We start from the raw sequence: 21,419 nt of genomic DNA on the forward strand, positions 1-21,419 counted from the left end.
AGATGAGTAAAACAGTAAACAGTAAAAGAAAACAGAAAAGCAGAAACAGAAATAGAAAAAAATAATAAGAAAAAGTAAGAACAATAATCTTACCAAACTAAACAATGAACTCAAAAAAAAAAACTTTAACTAATACAAGTTTTCTGAAAAAGTGCTTTTCAAATGTTTTTCTGAACACTGACAGGGACTGACGTGGGAGCTGATTAACATCACAGCTCAAAATGGGTCCTAAATATTGTACAGAAAATTGGCTGACGGCTGGCAGACAAGTTTTAACATGGGAATGAGAAGAAGACTAGACTGTCTGCTTTTATAGGAGTGATGATCTGAATTGAACTGAAAATATTTCCAGAAAACTTTAGGCATACTGTTGTTGTTAGGAACACCTTTATTAATGAACTCACATCCTTGAAATCAATTCATGTCAAGCATGTATTAAATTTTCAGCTAACAAAACAGTTGCTGCAATAGATTTCTGAGTTTTGAGCCCAACTCAAATGCTTAAATTTTGAAAACTTTTTACCAACTACAAATCTTTTGCTTGAGATAATTTACTTTTCCTCTTGTGAAAGTGAATAATGGATACTAAAATAGTTTCAGTTAAAAGCATCTTTTCAGGCACCCAAATAATGGCAAACTCAGCTTTTTAGGGGGTTTCAAAAACTTCAAGTTTATCATAAGAAAAGTAAGCTGCCTTCAGTAGATTTTTGAATCAAACTCAAACTCTTAAGTTTTGAAATATAATAAACAAAGTTTTTCCAACTTATAATCTTGTTTTGAAATAATTTACTTTTCATTTTTAGATGAACTTGAATCTCTGAGCTTTAGAAAAAATTGTAGTTTAAAAACTGTTCACAGTGAGCTATGAATGTGATTTGTCATTATTTTGGTGCTTAAAAGTTAAATGGTTGCAAGTGAAAATATGAAATTATTAACCATTATTCACTTTCACTTCAGTTAGTTTACTTAGCAATTTCTTAAATACATTTTTGGAGCTTTCTAAAATTTTATGTTTACCTAAAAAAGTAAAATAAATAATCTCAACAAACCACAAAACTTTTATCAAAACCTACAAGTTTGACTTGGGCTCAGAACTCAAACATTTATTGAAGCAAGTTGCGGTGAAATTTTGAGTTTTCTCAGTTTTTTCATTTTTGCAGTGTACCATTTTTGAAGAACAGAAAGTGGCTTGATAGATAAAATAAATGTATCAGCCAATATTACAATAGGAAATGTATGGGTATATTAAGCTGTGATTTAGTGTAAAAAACCCTCAGGGTTAATCATGATACTCATTTTTACATGTATAGATTTGGGTATTATCATCCACAAATAAGCAAAAACAGCTTTTGAAACAAAGGCATATTTAGCTCTTTAAAAAATGAAAGCATACAGTTGTTCTCCATTATTATTCAACGCTGCATCTTGTCTGTTTCCACCTGTTCTGAAGTGCCAGATGTTGATGACTGAGTGCTTTGGTCTCACATTGTTTTCACTGAATTATATGTCATTTCTCAAATTGGAGCACAGTCAGAACCAATCTTGCAATCAGCTACACTCATTTTCCTCCCTCCTCTCATCTTTCTATAACTCCTCTCTCCTCCCTCATTGTTTCTTCTCCAGCCGGTTGATTTCGAGATGAATCGTGCCTTCATGCTGACCGTGGTGGTGTCCAACCAGGCCCACCTGGCCAGCGGCATCCAGTCCTCGCTCCAGTCCACAGCGGGAGTCACCATTTCAGTCCAGGATGTGAACGAGCCGCCCGTCTTCCCCGTCAACCCCAAGACGATCCGCTTTGAGGAGGGCGTGCCGGCAGGGACCACTCTCACCGTGTTCGCTGCTCAGGACCCTGACCACTTCATCCACCAGATTGTCAGGTACTGCAACCCCCATCCTGCCATCATAATTTCCATGCGAGGGCGACCAGCTGGGTCTCTGAGGACCCCAGAGATAAACTACTAGGTTATAAAACAACCATCATAGCAAAATGTAACTTGATTCTTTATTATAACATTATTTCAGTGAGACAGCTCATGTTTTAGAGTGTTTATTGCAGCAGCAGAACGTAGTTAGAATTTGGCGTCTGGGCTCCGACCTCATCACTCCTCGCAGATTCTGTTTACATAGAGATATTGAGGACGGATGAACAAATATCTTGGACCCCCTGCCGGAGCCTGCAGGTGGATGCTGGGGTGGCGGTGGGGCTGAATGAGCAGGCAGTGACGCTGATGCAAAGCAGCAATAGCCTTGAGAGGCAGAGGGAGAGATGGGAGGTTTTAGCAGTTTAAATAAACCGCCAGATTGGAAGGGTGCGTTTGGTTTGTACTACAGAGAGTGAGGCCCGTCATGTGTGACTGCGGTGCAGCTCGAGTTGACTGTCTGAACTCGCTTGCAGGTGTCGCTACAGTAGTTATGTAACTAATTTAATTTTGCAGAAAAAAAATGGTTGTTGCTATTTTAGGAAAATTATAGTAAATTTCTGTAAATTTTGTGTAAAATGAAAATAGACAGAGCACATGAGGAAATGTGTGTGTGATACATGAAATGTACTGAATAAATATGTAGTTCTGTCAGTAAGACTTTAAAATAAAAGTTCTATTAATTAAGTTTATCCTGATTAACATGTAAACCTTTAATAAATATTTACAAGAGACATTTTTTAATGTTACTTAAAGCTTATTATCATGCCAATTTACTGTTGGTTAATGCTTATTATGGTATTAAATAATGTTAACAACATCTTAATTAACTATTGTAATGTAGGACTTAGTACCATAGCTAACATGAACATTAGTATATGATTACTGGACACATGAGTTAACTATTAATTACCTGTTATTAATGCTTATTACTGTATTAACTAATGTTAATTAATGTACCCTTAGTGTTAAGTGTTACTGTTCCCAAACACAATGGTATTTTAAAAAACACTGATTAAAAAAGGAACAGAACACAATGATATGAGGCCATTAGGAAGAAATTGATTGATAAAATAATGAAAAACTGGAATGACAGAATAAAGCAGCTGTGAAACATGCCTCTGACATCTGCAGGAACTCCATTCGGGAGAATTAAAGTTAAAAGACATCACAGAATGGAAGGTTGTTGTTGAATGTAATGTTAGTACACTTGTAATGTCCAGATCTGCTTATTCTGACAGGACCGTTTTCACCTGAAATGCTAAAATCCCGTTGAAATGATCTTTAATACTGCATTAATTGACTTTTTGGCCACGTGTGGGGAGCAAACAAGCTGTGATGTGGTGTATTTGTGTATCCAACAGACAAAGAGCAACATTTAAGCCCAATATTCAGTCTCCTGTTGGCTCTGTTTTAGTCCTGCAGGAGTGATCTGGCTCCTCTATGATCACCAGCTCGTCGCTAACTTTTTCTGTCTGCTATCTGGTGCTCTTTGGTAGCTTACAGTGAGCTATTTAAAGCATTTTGCCTGAAAACAGCTCCCTGCTTTGGCTGAAAATGAGGTTGATGGGAGTATTGTGTGTGTGTGTTTGTGAACCAAAACACTTAAGTCGCAGGTGGTAAAACTCAGTGTAGAGCTGAGGTGAACTGCAGTCTGGTGATAATTATCTCTGGGTACATCACAAAGCAACACCTTTCACTCACGTGTAGTCATTTGTGATCATTGACTACATTTACACGCTCAAAATATCCCAGTTTTGCCTTCATCCTGAAAAAGACAATATTCCTACTAAGCTGTTTACATGGATAATGACAATGAATGAATTCCCCTAATATTACACGTGGACACGTTGTCCAAATACGCTGTATACATGCCTAAAAATGCTCCTAAAAGATAAATAATATCCCACATGTCTTCATCGGAAAATGTACATTCAGAATAAAGAAAATAAAGATGAGAATATGCTGTTTACATGACCTCTGTCAAATTCAGAATATTGTCATATTCTGAATAATAGTAGAAAATGGGTGTAAATGTAGTTATTGTTAGTTTAAAAATATTGACAATAACAACTTTAAAGTGTTTACATGAAAGATTAATTTCTTTTTCTTTTTTACTTGTGTTTACACACCGTAATACATTTTCTCATGCCAGGATGTTTTTCCCGTTGCCAGTTATAAAATCTTCTACTGTAAATGCAAACAACATTCAAAGAAACTAATTACACCGAGTGACACAAGTAATAAAGACAAAGGTCACAATTTCAGAAACAAATTAAAAACAAGATCATTTAATGAGGAGATGAGAAGAAGTGTCTATTGTTATATGACACGAGTAGCTTTAATCAAATATAGGAGAGATTAAATAACTAATTGATATATTATAATATTTGTTCCATGCTATAATGTTTCTATTTTGTTTTTAGACACACTTGAAGATGATCACTGAAGCATGTTTACAGTATGAATGTATTTGTTTATTTATTTATGTATTTATTTCTTTGGGTTTTTGTTTACTTATTTATTGTAGTTTGTGTTGTATTTTTGAGAAAATGCAAAACACAACTTATTTAAATAGATGAGATTTGAGATTTGAGCATAACTCAAATGTATGTTTTGAAAAGGTTTTAGCATTCAGTAATATTTTGTGGGGATCATTTACTTTTCTTCTTCAGATTAACTTTGATTTTTAGAACCTCCAAAATATTGAATTTTAAAAACTGTTGAGTGAACTTCTTGAAGTGAAAGTGAATAACGATTAATAATTTAATATTTTCATTTGCAACCACTTCACTTTCAAGCACCAAAATAATGACAAATCAGCTTCACAGCTCACTGTCAACAGTTTTGGGGGATTTCTAAATGTCAAAGAACCCTTTTGAAAAGAGAGTTCTTCAAGGATTGTTGAAATCCATGAAGAACTCTTTCATAATGTACCATAATGTATAAAGGTTCTCGGCAGAACCACCATGGTGGGTTCTAGATATAAAGCCTTGGAATATAAAAAGGTTCTTAGTACAACCCCCATGATGGGTTCTTGTCGGCACCCTTAGAAAGTGGAAAGGTTTCTGGATAGAAACCCTAGAGAGGGTTTTGGTGGAAACCATTAGACCATAGAAAGGTTGTCTGTAGAACCTCTTATAGCAAGTTCTTGGTGAAACCTTTCACAGATGGTTCTACGTATAACCCTCTATCTAGGGTTCTAGATAGAATCCTCTGAAAGGCTTCCTTTATAAAAGGTTCTACTAGGAACCGAAAAAGGGTTCTCCTTATGGTGACAAACCAAAGAACCCTTGATGGTTCGAGTTAGAAATGTAGTGAGGAATTTCCAGTATTTTGTCTCTCACTGAGTCACAGTGTCACAGTGTTAACTCCATGGCAGGCGCTTCCTTCACAGTTTGTCCCTCTCTGAGTGACATTCTCCACCAACCCCGTCGCCCACATCCCGAGCTCCAGTTACCTCCCGGTTGCCAGGCGACCAGTGTGAAGAGGTCATCCTGTAATGAGTTGGACACTGTCTTGCCTGCCCTCTTGAAAATCCCTACGTCCTTCTTCTCTTCCTCCTCATTGATCCCTCCCTCCATCCTTCCCTAACTGGGATGACATGCAGCGGGCACCATGCCATCCAGGCATCGACCCTGCGTGATACAAACTCCCACATGCCCACTGAGGTCCAGCGGCACCGTTCCACTCCATAGCCGGCGTCAACGGGGAGAGATTGATTTTTCTTAATGTCAGTGAGACGGCCTCTTCTCACCGAGGGACCCGGTGGAAATGTTACTGAATTGATGGCGAGGGCGGCAGTGGGAGATGTACTCGTATATATACTGTACAGAAGAGTAAGCAATATCCACATCTCAGGTCTCTCCTCCTAAAAAGACATGTCGTGCAAACTAAGTGGACCAGGCTCCTCTGCCCTTTGAGAGACGTAACTCCTCTTTTACTCCCTTTTCTCTCATCACTCCCTCCCCCTCGCTCCCGCTGACCCTGTCACTTTCTTCTCTGTCAGTCTGCGGCTCTGTTATTGATGGCACCTCAGAGCTGCTGTCTTCTCCAAAGCAGCTTGCCAGCAGACGCTCGGCTCATGCTCAGACAGCCTCATCTTTGCTGCTGCTGCTGCTGCTGAATTCCCTTTGGGTGACCTCGCTTGAACCCCTCACTAAAGCACACACAAAAGGCACAGAAATGCACAACCGCAGACTCAAAAAAGGCACGCCAAGATGCACACAAGTGCCCGCCGAGGATGAGTGAAAGGCCTATGCGTGAGCAGTGGATGGGAAAGGAGCCAGCTTTTGTTTTTTTTATGTTTCTGGATTTTTTTGCTTTTTTATTTATCAGAGAAGATGATGTGAGGCCGAGCCTCTTTGCCAACTGACTTGCTGTTAGATGTGATCTAAGTGGCAGCAAGAGCTGATTTATGTGTGTTTGTGTGTATTTCATGTTAGTATTAGAATATTAGCCCTGCAGAGTGATGTGAGGCTATGTTGGTCGGTCTTCTACATCTACTTCACTTTAGGGCTTTGGTTTAGGATTAAAGTTGCACTTCCATGAAGCTAGGAGACTCAGAGGAGACAGATTAAAAAAGAGCAGTCAAAATGGAAGCAGCACAGGCTGAGATACCCTGACATTTACACAATGTCTGTGCAGCCAATGTGGCAGAAACAGCACTGTAATTCCCACAATGCAGCTGAATGACATCTTTCATTAGATCCTCTCTTTCTCCTAAATGATCAAAATGTTATGAGTGATGGCTGAGTCATGAGGAAACCCAACTCCATATGTACAATCAGGAGTGAAAGAAGTGCCCTTTAAAGGTTAAAGTTATTAGAGAGTTTAAAGGGATAGTTCTAATTATTTTAACTTGGGTTATATGAGGAACTTAAGTTATTTAATCAATAGTCAGTGTATTACCTGCAGTTGATGGCAGTCAACACACCCTCAGTTTGGAGAAGCAGAGAGGAGTACCAGCATGGAAGCTAAGCAATGGACAGCAAAACATATTTGACCACCTGAAAAAAATCAATATCAGTTTAAGTGTATGCTATATTTAGAATATTTTCACCACTTTACCTTGCGTTCAGACAGCCTTTTCCGATGGGAACCACCTTTATATAAGCCAAATATTGCTCACACAAAAACACAAACAAAGTAACCACTTGAGGCAGCTGTAAACCTGCAACTTGCATGTTCCTCAAGGTAAAATGATTGATTTTGCCAGTGGAGTGGTTGAGCGACAGAGCAATATTTGGCTTATCTAAGAACAGTTTCCCATCAGAAAAGGCTGTCTGACAGCAAAGTAAAGCAGTGAAAATATTCAAAATATAGTGTACACTTAACTGACATTGATTTTTTTTTTGAGGTGGTTAATGTATGTTTTGCTGTTGACCCCGTCCACAGCAGTACATTGCTTAGCTTCAGTGCTGGTGCTCCTCTGTGCTCCTCCAAACTGGGGGTGTGCCGACCAGCATCTACTGTAGCTAATACACTGACTACTGAGTACCTCATACAACTCCACTTCAAATAATCCGAGCTATCCCTTTAAGATAAGTGTTCAAGCTAATTAGGATTTGGATTAACCTTAACTGTGTTTTGTTTACATTGACTTTACTTCCGTGTTTTGGGGTCTCAGAGACACTTCTGCTGTATCTGCAAAAATAACAACAGCAATATCGAAAGGTTATTACACCAAAATATTTCATGTTTTATGTTACATGTCCTGTGCTTGAACATATTCATTGTGTTTGACAAAACTCTCAAAGACATGTTGTCCTTTATATTGACATTACTTATGTTTATTTTCAGTCACACCCCAGAGAGGTCAAACTCCCTGTTAAGCCTTTTATGAACAAACTCTTGTAAAAAATCTGATAAGGGAAATTCAAATAGACTTTTGCATTTGGGATTTGGGAGGGGACGCGCTGAATAAAGAGCACTGTCAACACCAATCACAGATATAGAGAATATAAAATCTGTTGTAGCTGACCGTGTTTTACAGCTGAGCTCTTTGAGACGACAAACAGAATTAATGCAACTGTTGCCAACATCTGAGACATTTAAATAAATCAAAATCGTGTTTACAAGCAGTTCTCATAACACTAAGGAAATGAGGTATTAAAGCTGATAGAGCAATAATATGGGCTTTGTTTCTGAGCTGTTTGAGGGCTCCAAATACAACATTAGGGTGAAGTTTTGTAGCAGTTGTCACAAGTATAGTGAGACACTTTGCTCCAGAGCTTCAGATGAAGACAGCAGGAGGTGACATCTCGTTGGCACAGGAAGGAGATGAGAGTGCCATCCATGACACACGAACACCGGAATCGAACCTGCAGGGCAACATCAGATCCTGACAAACACTGCATGACAAGCTCTTTCGTCGGAAATTATATCTGTTTTCGTCTATTTATTTTATTCTCTCATTGAAAAAAACTACAAAAATGTGACGTTGGTTGTCTCTGTCTGTCAAGACGTCTCTCTGTCTGTCTGTTTGCTCAGTGTGTACTAGTCCAGAACTGTGTGTCTTTAGCTGGAGGTGGAATTAGTTTCACTCCATGCCTGTGAGTCTGGCTAACCAGTGTCAGCCTCCAACGCACTGCTTTAATTAAGCCCCCTTTCCCCCTCATCACGTTCTCCACCACCCGTGCTTACATTCAGAAACTCGCCTCTGATCTCTCACTTTTCCTCTCTCTGCGCTCGTGTCTCTAACCTCCACCTCCCGTCGCCGTGGCGACACGCTGACCACATACTTACCGGTGAGACTTCTCGCTTGTCAACAATTAACTGTCTCTCATTACTCCTGAAAGTGAAGCACTTCCTTCACTCGGTCACTTGTTAAGTCTCGCCATAGTTGTTAATGGGATTTATAGACTTTAATTGCAGCTGTCACTTTCCACTCCGTTGATGTCACGACCGGTGATGGTGATGAGAGCCGCCGTGGCGGTTGTGTGGGTACAAAGAGCAGCGGAGTTGTTAAGAGTGCTGCTTTGCCATTCTGCATATGGGTTCAGGTTTTCATCGGTCTTCATGCTAATGAGCTGCTGCTATGATAAGCCCGGTGAACATATGTTCCGCTCTCCATGTCACTGTAATATTTCAAAGGTGCTTGGCTGGTATTGCTTATTATGGTAATGAACATTCAACTTGATAATGGGTACTTTGAATCTACAAATAAAAGATTCAGAGCTGCTGGAATTCAAGTAACAGTTGGCTGTTAATGTGCAGAATATGTTTCTGTATATTTATGTGTGGGTTTAATGAAGTATCTGCTTTCTCTCTGCCTCCGCATGTGTGTGTGTGTGTGTGTGTGTGTGTGTGTGTGTGTGTGTGTGTGTGTGTGTGTGTGTGTGTGTGCGTGTGTGTGCAGGTACTCCAAGCTGTCAGACCCAGCTAACTGGCTGAAGATCAACAGGACCAACGGTCAGATCACCACCATGGCCCTGCTGGACCGCGAGTCCATGTACGTCAAAAACAATGTGTACGAGGCCACATTCCTAGCATTCGACAATGGTAAGTCTGGTAAGTCAGGATGAGTGTGTGTGTCGTGATTATCCAGTAAACAGCAGGGAGCATATACTTTTTACAAATACGTCATTACTGTACTTGAATAGAGTTTTCAGTGTTTATTTTTCGGACAACTTTTAACTTTTACTCCCGACATTTTAATATAAATATCTCTACTTCCCACTCCTTACATTTTTACAACAAGCTTGTTACTTTAGTTGTAATGGATTTGAGGGTAATGATTGATTATGCCTTATTTTATATCACTGCGCATCGGCTTTCTAATATCAGTTTCAATTTTCAACTCAAATGGATGGGACAGTAACACAGAAAATATGATTCTGTGGTGTATCCATCAGTGCATATGTACACACATGACAGACGTAACAAGACAAAAGCAACATGAGATTTATACAGGGATGTTTAGTTAGCTTTGCACAAAAAACAGCTGGCAGAAATGTCCTTCAGAAGGCTACTTTTTACTTTTATACATTGAGTACATCTTAGAGCATGTACTTTTCATGTTTACTTGAGAAGCTGAATCAGTACTTGTACTTTTACCTCTTTTTTACACAAGTATCTGTATTTCGTCATGAGTAAACAACGTGTGTACTTTTGCAGCATGCTAAACCATGATGACTTCACCCCTGCTTAACATCAGAACTGTGAAAAAATTGCACCAGCTGTACTTTAATATTGATAACAATCCATCAATCATCTTCTGACTGAAAAGGAAGCTGTCTGTCACATTTTTCATCTCAATCCATCATCAGAATGAAAGCACTGCGTCCAGTTGGTGATTTAATTTTTAACGGGGTGGATTGCCCAATGAGAGCCTGCCCCCACGCCACCAACCAACACACACATCCATATGCACCTCCCATAGGACGTTGTTGCAATACACATTAACATGCCATTTCTAATTCTTCAGTTCCATTTTTTCCACTTATCTCCCTTCTCTCTCTACTACAATTGTCTTTTTGTATAATAATATGAATAATATGGATAATAAAATAATATGCAAGTAATTATTATAACAATATATAGACAGCGTGTTTCTATGATCCTCTGGCTCCTCCGCGATAACATGTCACCATTGTCACTCTGATCATGAAGGTGACACCAGACTATAGAGTATATGGGCTACACTATGCATTAGAACTGAGTATTTATAACATATAGTTTACAGACTATTATAGATCTAAGATGAAACTGACAGAAAGGCAGCGCTGAGAGAGAAAGGCGCATTTACAAAATCATCTGCTACTTCAGCACCATGGACAGCGACATGGATTCATCAATAACACAGCACGTCATTTAGATAAAGGACTTGAGTCAGGAGGATTACACTAACCTGTTCAATTAAACAACCCATCTGACCCAAAAATCAACATCAGTTAAGTTTACGGGGAGATGGCTTTTGGTTATTTATTTATGTACTTCATTTATTTTTTGGGCATTTTATGCCTTTAATGACAGGACAGCTGAAGACATGACAGGAAATGGAGAGAGAGAGTGGGGGAATGACACACAGCTAAGGGCCATGGGAGAAAGTTGAGCCCACGGCTGCTGCAGAGGACTCACGGCCTCCATACATGAGGGGCACACTCTACCAATTGAGCTATCCAAGCGCCCCAGGCTTTTGGTTATTTTGCCGACAAGTCCAAAGGCATCCCCCCTCATCTCCCCTCATCCCCCCTCAACTCCCCTCATCCCCCCTCAAATTGCCCACAATGTAGAGCTGTCATAAGCACTTGAAATTAAGGACGCCCTGTTGTTCCAGGGACACAAACATATGGTGTCTGTGACAATTCTGGGACAGCAGAGAAATCATTACATATAAATTAAAATGTTTTTGCATCAGGGAATATCATTTTAATTATAAATGTTCAGATTTGAAAAATATGAGGTCCCACCACCACATGCTGTACACTGAGAAATATGTGCGCTTACACATAACAGTTAACTTAACAGTTAAAAATAAGCAAGAAACAGTCACTCAACCAATGACTAAAAGAATAATGAAAACTCATTGTGGCCAAACACCTACATTTAGGGTGATTTCATTTTTTTATTTATGTATAAGTGCTGGCAGAACTTCCATGACAGTCCAGAGTGAATCAGTGAAGAGATACGAGTCACTGAAACAAAAGCACTGATCATCAAATGTATTATACTACATTTTGAAGAAGAACATATGATTTTGCAGTAGCTCATATGCACTAGAAAACCTCACCTCAGTAAAGCAACATGTTAAGACTGTGTTATATTTCTGTCTTGTCACCTTGTGACTTTTTGTATTTGACAAAGCCATTGCACATTTAAATGCACAATATGTAAATTCTGCTGCTAGGCATCTTTCTCACATGAAAACAATAACAGAAGATGTAGTCTGATCATGTTATGACGTGGTGTGGGACCATGGGCGTTGTTTTCTTCAATTTTAAACAACAACAACCACAATCAAAACCAGTCGGGTAGAAATCACGCTCATGGCGAGCTAAGAGTAAAGTTTTATTCACTGTGGGTCTTTGGCAGGGAATCCCATGAATGAAATCTGTGTGAAGTGTTAAATACGTCACACTCTTGCTACTTTCTCAAAAGATACTCTGAAGTGTGGGGATACAATCTTTTGTATATAAATATGCACTGACCTTCGTTGCCCTGTCTGCGATGGGAAAAAAAGAATATCAGTCAATGAAGGCCTTGCGTATCAGCCTCAGGTGCTGCAACAAAGCCAAAGTACTATGAAGTACTACAAATGGTGGTGCTTGCTCTCTGTTTAAGTAGGAGGGACCCAGGTGTTTTTACTCTAGTGAGAAATGAGGGATCGGTTGCCCTGAAGCACACCAACTTAAGCTCAAAGTGTTGACTGCCTATTGATTCTGGAGCCCAGTGTCAACAAGGGGATATATTCCACTTTGATTGAAATTCTCTGTACTTATTCTACTCAAGCGAAGCGTAAGAAGCAACAAAGCACCCAGCCAATCATAACCGACAAGACGGTCGATGGGCCTTGGGGCCCGGGGCAACAGACCTTTACATAGTTGATGCACCAAGTTACTGTCTGATAGGGGAAAAATGTTGAAATACAGCCCTGATGAGCTACTGGAGCAAAGTCTATCTATACTACACCGCATCAGAAGTTATGTTCGGCATGCTGACAGTCTATGTGCAGGGAGGCTGTCAACTGAATATCAAGGCCACAATATATCACTGCAGTCTGTTTGTTCAACAGAGCAGCGCACATACATTCTTCATCTGTAGTTCTGGGTCAGAATGTTCAGATCAGAAGCAGCATCACTGAAGAATGTTAGGATTGTCAGAGGCAAATGAAACATGCAGACCCTTTACTCAAAGTAAAAGTGGTAGTACCACAATGCTGCTAGGTGTGTTTATAAAAAATGAAAACAAAATATGTAGTCGGATGATGTCATGAAGTGGTGTGGGATCATGGGTTTTCATCACTTTTGAACAACCACCATAGCCGATGAAAATTTATCAGTCAGACAGAAATCATTATTATTGTTATTAGCAAACAAGAAAAGTCAGAAGTGAAAGAATTCAAAAATAATTCTTAAAGATAAATCAGTCTATTTGTAAAAAAAGAAAAAAGTCACATAAATGTAGTGGAGTAAAAAGTTCTGAAGTACCTCAGATTTGTTCAAAGGGGATAGTTTGGATAGTTTGAAACTGTGCCCTTCCAAACTGACTATCGATAAAGAAGTCCTACCTCATCCAACCCTGCTTCAAATAATCCAAACTATCTCTTTATGACCAGTACTTGAGTGAATTTAGCTTTGGTAACTGTGATCATTTCTCACCACTGATTTCATCTGCATAATTTCATATACTTTTCACTGGAGAAAATAAATCAAACTTGAATTGTGTGCTGTTTCTTTCTGAACACAGTCAAGTCTTTTGATTTTTTTTTCAGTAATTTGAACCACATCCCAGTGAAAACAGACACTTTAAAATGAGAGAAATAACATTTATGAGTCTTTCTTTGGCTGATTTGTTCTGCATTATTCCCTGCCCACACTTCTGCCGAGGCTTGAATAACTTGGAAATTCACATCTTAAGTATTTCTCTTCATCATTAAATATTAACAACTAAATAAGTAACAATCAAAGTTACATTTTGGAAGAAAAAAACTTCTCTGTATTATTTATTACAAGAGCTCGGCGCTCAAAAACTCAGCTTATCTGCTCTGTTGGGACTGTTTGGTTGTGGTGTGGTGTGGTTTGATCAGATTTGATTGACAGCAGTCTGGCAAAACAAATAGACCGTTTTACAGAATCAAAGTAATAATGGCTCGCTATTGCAATTTTATCACATACCAGCTGCCACTGTCAGTCAATAAAACCAAAGACTATGGTTAACTATGGTTAAACACAGTAAGATGAAAGCTGGAAGATGTGTGCGAACTGCAACAAAATAAACAAAATTAACTCACAAAATGTAAAGAAAGGAAATATTTTCACACCTATTTTCCTTATTAAACAGAAGAATACTCCCTCTGATTTCAAGTTTTTCTTGAACTAAGACAAGCTTTCATTGCTTTGTTAACTTGTAAAACACACTCACCAAAAACATCTTTGTCATCTTTGTCTTTCCACTGTTATAACAATCACTAACTCTGGTGTGGTCAAAATTAATCCTTAATTCACCACATTAGATGTGAAAAAAGCCTGGGTCTGCAGGCCGTTTTACTTGCACTCATCCACTCCCCACAAAATAAAATGAAAAAAAACACCCAGAAGAAAACAACCGGCAATGGACTCAGCCAAAAGCCAATATATTCATCCAGTCAACCAACCTGCAAGTGTAAAAAGATCATCCATCCATTGAGTGAGTGTGTACGGGTTGGCCAGTCTGGTCCCATTGGTTAATGTGAACTTTTTAAAGTGAGTGAGTAACAGTACAGGAAGTGAGTAATGGTGCAAATTCAGAATATCTTGTATTTTCTTCAACCATTGTTAAGAAACAAGAAACAACAAAATGTGCTAAAAAAAAAAAAAAAAAGCTGTTGCTGAGGGACCTGTAAAAGTAACATAATATCACATTATTAGCTAACTAGCTAGCTAATCTACATCAATCCTTAGCTAGCTAGTTAAATCTCATCGTTAATGTTAGCAAAACGCAAGCTGACAGTTAGCTAGTGTTTTGCTAACATTAGCTAACTGAAGATGTGACTGTAGAGAACCAAAGTCACACCCCTTCTGGCAGACGACCATGTGACCTAACCTAGAAAAAAATGTAGTCTTTGGTAAGAGACTAATTATTTTTTTGATCTGAATGGTGCTCTTACTTACATATATGATGTCTGTCAATTTAAAAAATGAGAAACAAGTCAAGAATGTCACTGTCGCTTACAACAATATATGTTACATATTTTTCTGGAAGTTAGGTACCAAGGGGCTCAAAGGAAGAGGCGTGACTTCTCCTTGTTATATTTCGGTTTTATATGTCCCTCTTCCAACCATCTCCAAGTTGTCTTTTCAACATAGACGAGTTTAGCATTTAGCATCTAGCACTTAAGCTCTACCCACAAAAAACAGCAAAATATTTGCCAACAATAATTAATAACCAAAACTATTCTTGTGTCTTGTGTTCTTGTACCATCATTTTATTCCTTCTCATTTTCAGTCTAAGACTTAAATATTTAACCTCACACTAGAGTTCACCGCCATTACAAATGTTTTCACTGTTTTCATGTTGCACTGACTGGAAACAGACCAGAGAAACAACTTCAAGTTCACTTTGCTTCTTTAAAAGCAAGCAGAGCACTTAAAAAACAATGAGGCGCTTATTCCCAGCACCATGTTGTACAGCATGGAGAGCAACAAAAACAGTGTTGCGGATAAACAACATTTCTCCGTCAGTTTTAAGTGCAGTTCAGTGACTGTGCAGTCTGCTGTAATCAAAGCACATTAGAGGGTTTGCTGTTAATGCATAAAACATCAAAAAATGTCTCCCCCCAACCTGATGGTTCTGTTCTGGCCTGACAATCGTGTGAAACCCTGAATAAGTTATGATGAGCTTGTGTTGCTGGATGTAGTGAACGGGTTAGCCTTTAAATCATTTTCCCAGTGGGTTTTGCAGAGTGCAGATAGCAGCAATCTTTATGTGCGTGTTGTCCCCTCCAATACGAGTCTCGCCTCAACCTTTTCAGAAAGCAGCCTGCACTAAACACAAGGACTAAAAAAAAATGCAAGTGTCCTTTCATTTGTTCTGGCTGTTTTGTTCAAGCGCTCCGCTACAAATGCACACAGTATTGCCCCTCCACTTTCAGCCGTTCAGTAAACAAAACCTTTTTCTTCTCTGATTGTTTGTCTGCCTGCACGCCTCATTTTCTCACTTCCACACATGAATCAACTGGAGAAATGTAATTGAAATGGAAGGATTGTTTTGCCTTCTTCTGTTGCTTTCTCATCACGCCGTCTCCCAACTCTGCTTCTTTTCGCTCCGTCTCCACTCATTTAATCTTTGCTCCCCCTCCTCTGTCGTTATTATCTCACCATCTCATCCTTTTGATCTCTTCTCCTCCTCCTCTCTTTCCTCTCACCTCCCTTCAGGCTCGCCTCAAGCCAGCGGGACGGGAACCCTCCAGATCTACCTGATTGACGTGAACGACAACGCACCGGTGCTCATACCCCGCGAGGCGCAGGTGTGCGAGCGTGCGCGCCCCAACTCCAGGATCAACATCACAGCCTCCGATGCTGACGCCGATCCCAACGTGGGGCCCTTCGTCTTTGAGCTGCCTTCTTTTCCCGCCAGCGTTCGTCGCAACTGGACTATTTCCAGGCTCAGCGGTAATTAAATGCTGTACATTTTGCAAATATTTTACCTACGCTTGTGATGTAACATTTAGGAGGCATGAGGGACTGATATATATAACCATTCTGCATCCCCGACTGAATTAAACCATAAACTTAACAGATGGGATGCAAAATCCCTCTGCAGAGTAACTGGCGACATCAATCACGGGGACTGGGGATTGCTGTAAGCTGTGAGAGAAGTCCAAGTTTAACAAAATGTCTCACAAAGCTCACAGTGAGAGACGCGGGTGCCATCCAGTGTTGACGTACGATCCATCGTTTGTGACAAATGAGATCCATTCATCTCTCTGTCCCCCGAGCAACCGATCTGTCACCTAATCCACCCAGATGGATGTATCACAGCAGTTGTCTTGAGGACAAATCTGATCACATACCTGGATTCTTCTCCTGCCAAGGCGCTTGTCTGAGCTTGACTGAGTGATAGATGCTGAAGGTTATACGTTCTGTTGTTTTTTAATGCCGCCTCGCATGCATACATGTCAGAATGATTGCTGTGCAGTTTGTTTGGGCACAGCTTTTATTTGGGATGTCATTCACTCGTACCTACGCGCATGATGACATGATATCCTGCAGTAAACAAAATGTATTTTTCCGCAGTACACTGCCTAATCGGATTTTCTTCTTTTCCTCCATGTCTTTTTCCCTCCTACTCACTCCCCTCCATCTCTTCCTCCCCCATGTTTCACCCCTTTTCCACTATTTTCTCCTCATCTCACTCCCACTCTCCAGGTGACTACGCTCAGCTGAGGCTAAGGATTCCTTACCTGGAGGCAAGCGTGTACGAGATCCCCATCATTGTGTCTGATTCGGGGAACCCACCTCTGTCCAACCGCTCCGTGATTAGAGTCAAAGTTTGTCCCTGTGACGATAACGGGGACTGCAGCGCCACGGGGGCCGTGGCAGCCGCCGGCCTCGGCACCGGGGCCATCATCGCCATACTCATTTGCATCATCATACTGCTCAGTGAGTCCAGCACAGAGGGACGATCAAACTTGTCGGGTCGTTACTTGTAGTCGCGAGACTGCTCAGCAAACTGTTACTGACAGCTTTTCTCTATGACAACTGTTCATAAGCCATGCCAGTATTCACTCTCCGCTGCTACCGCTGTGTGTTTTTCACAGGCATGGTTCTGCTGTTTGTGGTGTGGATGAAGCGCAGAGAGAAGGAGCGCCAGGCGAAGCCCCTGCTGATCGACCCCGAGGACGACGTCAGAGACAACATCCTCAAGTATGACGAGGAGGGTGGAGGAGAGGAGGACCAGGTATTGTTTGAAGATAATGAATATATGCATAATAACAAAAGCTGTTAAACAGCATAGACATCTTTGAGAAATTTAACTTACTCTGAAACAAACTCTTTATTTAGTGTCTCTCATTGAAGGTGAGGAATTTATTGATAGATTAGATTAGATAACTTTATCAATTCCCATAAGGGACACTAATGTGTCAGTGAGGAAAGCAACGGTATGAGATTTTCACAGTATGATAACCCTTTAAAAATATCACAGAATAATACAATTAGAATTAATATCACCGGTGATAATGGCTCTCAAAGGAATAATAACAGATTATTACTTCAACAGATAATAAAATGTCCTGACAGACATGAAACTTGTTAGAATGCAATATTCTATAAAGATGACAAATCTCAAGTCTTCAAGTCAAACGCACTACAGACGTTGTGTGTTTTGTGCATTGTGCCAAAACATGTGAGCAGTTCTTTATCGTGATGTGAGCCAAATAAATAAATGAAATGTGAGTATTTTGTCCTCCATGAAAACTTGTGATGTGCTACTGGATTTGGGGTCTAGTGCTCCGCTGAGAACCCCACTGTTAGCCTCCTTTTCAAAATTCAGTCATTTAATATTCAATATTTGTACTGCAGAATTCAGTACTGTAGATAAGCAAGGGTGCATGGTTTTCAGTACCATCAATTTTAATACCATGGTATACTGTAACAACAATATACTACTGCAACCCTAGTGACAAGTAATAAAAGAGAGACAAGTCAAACTAATACACATTCCTTGATGACACCAGAGTAGTTCAGGAGCCTGCCTTGCCACAAAATTAAAAAAAGAGTATATTTAATAAGATCAAGTGCAACTGATGATCATTTCAATTAGAGAATAATCTGCCAGTAACTTTCTATACTAATCAGTTAATAGTTTTATATATGTAATGTCAGAAAATAGTGTGAAACACTCATTATAATTTCCCACCGATCAAGCTGTTGTGGTCAAATTGCTTGTTTTATTTCACCATCAATGTATCAAAATGCAGACTCAGATTCAAATTTAAAGACTCAAATTCAAAATACAAAAGGCTTACAGAAGGTAGGCAGGCATAGGTCAAAACTGTCTAAAGGCACCATGGTCCAAATAATAAATCTGGCCAAGAGTCCAAAAACAAAATAGAAGTCCAAAATACTGGGAAACTCTGGGACTCTAGATGCCAGGGCAAAGACGAACTGGCAAAGAAGAGAGGGAAGCACACAGACTAAATACACGGGGAACTAATTAACTACTGAAGCAGAGGAAATCAGGCGGGAAGAACAGGGACACAGGAGGGAAGACTCTTTCATAATAAAACAGGTAATAACTGAACTTAAATCCCAAAACCATTACAAAAATACTCTGTTTACTGTCATATATGACAAAGAAAGTCATTAAATCCTCACATTTGAGAAGCTGGAACCAGCGAATGTTTGGCATTTTTGCCTGAAAAACAAGTAAAACAGTTATTGATAAACCATTGCTGAAACAAGACCTTAAAATTTATGTGAAACATACCACCTGTGTCTCCGAAAAACAATCAAATATCACGGCATGGAAATGATTCACAGCAGTGAACCCAAAAGACTTCTAAATTGTTCTGTGGAGCATCATTCAAAACACATTTTAAGCTACAAAAACCTTTAAAGCTTAAAGTGAAACGAGTTAAATTCTATCACTGGTTATCATTTAAATAAATAAAAGAAGGTTGCTGCTACAGAAGTCATTTTAAAGACATTTTACAGCTTCCTGCTCACCTTACTGTGGAAAAATAACCCAGCCTGTCCTTTATGAGCACAAAGCATTCACATCTTCTGGCCAGTTAAATTTCATGTCGAAATGAAACCCCTGATTTTTGTAGAAATTAACAGTTTCAATCTCAATTATTAACTCTGTCTTACTAAGAATATATTTAATGAAATTGTGAGCAGACAGAAGATGAGTCTATGTACCATTATTGTAAAAATGAATCATAAAGAACCAGGAACAAGATTGGGAAGGGCTTGTTCAGGCTGATAGAGTCTTCAGAGAACGAAATGTTCTTCTCTAAATGTGAGCCAGACTTAGAAAAATGTTTTCAGGGTGCAGTCTGCCCTCTGCCTCACAAACAACTGCTGGGGCTGAGGCTGCTTGGCTTGAATTCCACGTACAGTCGACTGTGCAACTCTTTCTGTATGACGAGCCCCTTTTCTGCCCAGAAATGGTTATGTAAGTCCGACACCCACTGCACACGGCCATTTCTTATCTAATACTATTTTCTAAATAAATGAAAACCTTCAACAATGTTCAGCTCCGACAGCTTTGATTAATTCAGAAATGTATGATTAATTATGCCTTTTTTGATACTTGCTACTTTCCAACGCCCACACACAGCAGCTATCCAATGCATTAACACACACCAGCGTCAGATGGCTGCAGTGTATGGAGACATATTTCACTCTTAAGCACTTGCGTGAGGATTTAGTAGGTACAATTATTTATCAGATGCAAGAGAACAGTTGAGTGAACTCAACCTGCTCTATTTACAACACATAGTTAAACATTTTACAACATTCTGGACCACAGACCATTCATTTGTTATGTACCATTTAGTTTAGACTCACAGAAATCAGCAGTGAATGTAAATTGAACAGCAAGCACATAGTGCAGTTAGAATAATTAGCACATAAATATCAACAGACCGAGAGTGTTTGTGAGTTTCTGAGAGAGAGAGAAAGAAAGAAAGAAAGAAAGAAAGAAAGAAAGAAAGAAAGAAAGAAAGAAAGAAAGAAAGAAAGAAAGAAAGAAATTACTTTATCAAAAGAATGTAATTTATTACATTTGATTACTTTTTGATTACTTTTCTAGCAAAAAGAGAGGGGCTCCAAACTCAAAGTAGAGAACCAATAAAAAAACAAAGGTCCAAATTTGATGTATTAACAGCTCTCGGTAAGACACCCGACCATTAGTGTACTGAAGGGATAATTCAGATCATTTGATGTGAGGTTGTATGAGGTACTTATCAATAGTCAGTGTATTGCCAGTGTATTATTAGTAGATTACGGTCGGCATGTCCTCAGTTTGGAGAAGCAGTGCGGAGTACCAGCATGGAAGTTAAGCAATAAGCAAACAAAAGGTGTTTTAGCCTCTAACAAAAGGTCCACCTAAAAGATTGATATATGTTTAAGTGTACACTGTATTTGCAGTATCTTCACCTCTTTACTTCGCCACCAGACAGCCTTTTCTGACAGGAAACCACTGTTATATAATACAAATATTGCTCTCTCCAAACCAAGCAAACTTCATACACAAAATCTGTCATTTTACCCTGCTGAATCTGACAACTGCTGCTCTACCACTGCCTTGATCTGTTAGTTTGTTTGTGTCATTGTGTTACTTTGGTGAATCTGAACAGAAAAGACTGAATTGACACAATAACACAAGTAAACTAACCAGCAGCAGCAGCAGTAGACCAGCAACTGTTGGGGTCTGCAAACTTAAAATGACTGGTTTGCCTATGGAGTTTGGTTCATTTCCTAGTGGTTTTCCATCAGACAAGGCTGTCTGATAGCAAAGTAAAGCGATGAAAATCCTCTAAATGTAGCAGACATTTAAGCTGATATAATATTTGGGCGGTGGGCTTTTTTTTCAAGTGGCTGAACTACCTTTTGTTACCGACACTATCCACAGCAGGTCACTATTTAGCTTCCCTGCTGGAGTCTCTCACTGCTTCTCCAAACTAAGGACGCGTCGTCTACAGTAGGTAATACATTCAGTGATAAGTTCCTCATACACCCCCGACATCACATGAACTGTAACTGTAGTGGATTTCAGTAACATTTATTTTTTCATTTAATTACGTAATACCGTTCTCTGTAACTAGTTACTCCCCAGCACTGATTATCAGTG

General features: G+C 39.4%; 1 protein-coding gene across 3 annotated transcripts in view; it reads left to right on the forward strand.

Annotated features, from left to right (window-relative positions):
• The window catches only part of cdh4 (cadherin 4, type 1, R-cadherin (retinal)), a 414,572-nt gene that overhangs the window by 387,671 nt on the left and 5,482 nt on the right, over positions 1–21,419 (forward strand). For 2 of the 3 annotated variants that reach the window (XM_084728666.1, XM_084728652.1), the window contains exons 11-15: positions 1,624–1,877; positions 9,280–9,431; positions 15,995–16,231; positions 16,988–17,221; positions 17,380–17,519. In XM_084728666.1, the coding sequence (XP_084584792.1) occupies positions 1,624–1,877; positions 9,280–9,431; positions 15,995–16,231; positions 16,988–17,221; positions 17,380–17,519 (1,017 nt within the window). The remainder of the gene's footprint in view (positions 1–1,623; positions 1,878–9,279; positions 9,432–15,994; positions 16,232–16,987; positions 17,222–17,379; positions 17,520–21,419) is intronic. The other variant, XM_084728660.1, reaches the window with a different exon arrangement.

The sequence above is a fragment of the Lutjanus erythropterus genome, chromosome 2 (assembly GCF_056507025.1).
Source record: "Lutjanus erythropterus isolate fLutEry1 chromosome 2, fLutEry1.hap2, whole genome shotgun sequence".
NCBI classification, from domain to species: domain Eukaryota; kingdom Metazoa; phylum Chordata; class Actinopteri; order Lutjaniformes; family Lutjanidae; genus Lutjanus; species Lutjanus erythropterus.